The 2,097-nt window shown below is 36.2% G+C and overlaps 1 protein-coding gene across 1 annotated transcript in view; it reads right to left on the reverse strand.

Annotated features, from left to right (window-relative positions):
* Positions 1 to 1,417: 1,417 nt before the first annotated feature.
* UGCG (UDP-glucose ceramide glucosyltransferase) overlaps positions 1,418 to 2,097 on the reverse strand; it is a gene marked incomplete at its 5' end in the record, with an annotated part of 10,191 nt that continues 9,511 nt past the window's right edge. Inside the window, one exon of the mRNA XM_035890801.1 lies at positions 1,418 to 1,872. Coding sequence (XP_035746694.1) covers positions 1,702 to 1,872 — 171 coding nt within the window. The remainder of the gene's footprint in view (positions 1,873 to 2,097) is intronic.

Raw genomic sequence — 2,097 nt, forward strand, 5'->3', positions numbered from 1 at the left:
CATCAAAAGCCTTTGTTCATACAGAAATGCCCATTAAAACAGTTCCATGGTATCATAAGGCAAAAGAGATATTAAGGTGGATGAAGCATTTTGGCCCAGAGTATGTTTTACAACACGTACATACACATTACACTTGTGTAGCATATGACAGGTAAGGGATTGGCTCAGTAAAAATGTCTATTTTTATAAACGCATGTCATTATTGCTAATATGCTACACGTTATCATCCAACTTTTAAAGCTGCTTTGTTGGCATTCGCCTTGTAATTAGCAGCTCACATTTATGGTGACAAAATGCTATTTCATTTGAAGGAAAGTAAAGCAGCATAAATACAATTATGAAAACAAAAGGCTTATGCAACATCCCTCTCTAGCTTTGCTGTGTTTTTTTTTAATTAAAAAGTGTTCAAAGAAAACAAGTCCAGTTCACCACAAATTAGGAAGTCTCACAATGAGGCTGGAAACCAAACTACAGGGAGCAGAGAGGGGAAAACACGGCATGCATTATAATCTAGTCCTTTTAGTCATACCACTGGAATACAAAAGTCCAATTTAATGGCTAGACTAACAGTAGAAGGCAAAAAGCCAAGAGTAGACTTAGTTTGATATTTAAATTAAGATTACAATTTTAATCAGTAACAGCAAACTCACCTGGCCTTTTAATATATTCACAATATCTACTGCAATTGAATACTTAATTATGACTAGTATAGGTATGTATGTTCACTTTAAAAAGATATTAAATACCTGCATCATGAAATTACATTCTTAAGACATTGTGTAAGAAAATAGCTCATGTGTGAAATGTTTCTGAAATGTATTTCTGCTCCCTTCTACCACCTACTATCTCCCCCCGCACACACACGTACCAACCCACCCCCCCCAGCATTCACTCGCAGGGAAAAACAAACACCCCTTAAAAAAGGATGGAAATAGAGAAGGGGACCAGCTTGGCTAGTTACAGCACAGTGCTTAACAAGGTTCAAGACAGAACCAGATCAGAGTTGGCCAAAAGATGCCCACAATATATGCCTGACCAGTGATTCCTTCTAACTCATTCTATCAAACTCAGTCCACTTTTGGTTCATTGCAGTGACTAAAGTATTTCATATATACATATAAACACAAGACTCCAGCTTTACTTCAGTTTGTTTTTGCAAAGCATTTTTACCTTTTCATTCATTTTTGTTCTGCAGCAACTGCAAGAGGTAGGCATAAAGCATTTAAGAGCTTCTTTCCCAAGGTCCTGTTACTAGCTCAGTTTAGTGGAATAAAACAGAAATCAGCTGTACTTCTTTGATTTTACTAGATACAGCCTTGTACAATCCAGCTGGAAAATAGTGATTGTGAACCCTGGATTTGCTAGGCTAGCACACCATGGAGTAAGAAGCTGTTCATATCCAGGAGGATACTTTTTCTTCTTTTAAAGAGTTTACTGCAGAGCATTCCTATAGAAAGTAGATGTCAGGACCAATTCTCTCCAATTCTATTTGTACATAGGAGCAAGGTACCATTTGGCCAAGACTATGGATGTATTTTCACAGATGCAAGTGCCATGCAAAAATAAATTAAAGAACAGATACCAAAACATACAAGTAATAAAACTACTGAAGGTAGATTTTCTTAAAAGTATTTATATAAACAATTTATAATACTTTTCTTCCCCCCCTTCTCTTTGACATTCACAGTTACAAAGCTGTGGCTATACATCAAGAATTTCTTCTGCAGTGCCTCCACAACGTAATCTGTAGCGTCCTGTCCTCCAGCTAATAGTAGGGTCCCACAAAGCAGATAGGAAAATATAAATCGTCATGGATTCTCTGATGAACCAAGCTACTGCATAATCAAGTTTTGAAAAACACAGAGCACCACCCTAGGAATATAAGAAGAAAGTGTTTCAACATACTGATTACTCAAAAGGAAGTCTGAAGTAATTAGAAACACAAATGCTTTAAAAGTTTATTACAGAGATTTACATATTAATAGCTTTTTTTTAATAGGCCAAGAACATTCTTCTGTTCAAGATATGATTACCTATCTTAAATGTGAGGAGCTTGGCAAGAATGACCCAGAAGGTTTGAAGAGAGACTTATATAGA

This window comes from Egretta garzetta, unplaced genomic scaffold, assembly GCF_000687185.1.
Source record: "Egretta garzetta isolate BGI_Z169 unplaced genomic scaffold, ASM68718v1 scaffold22, whole genome shotgun sequence".
Lineage (NCBI taxonomy): Eukaryota > Metazoa > Chordata > Aves > Pelecaniformes > Ardeidae > Egretta > Egretta garzetta.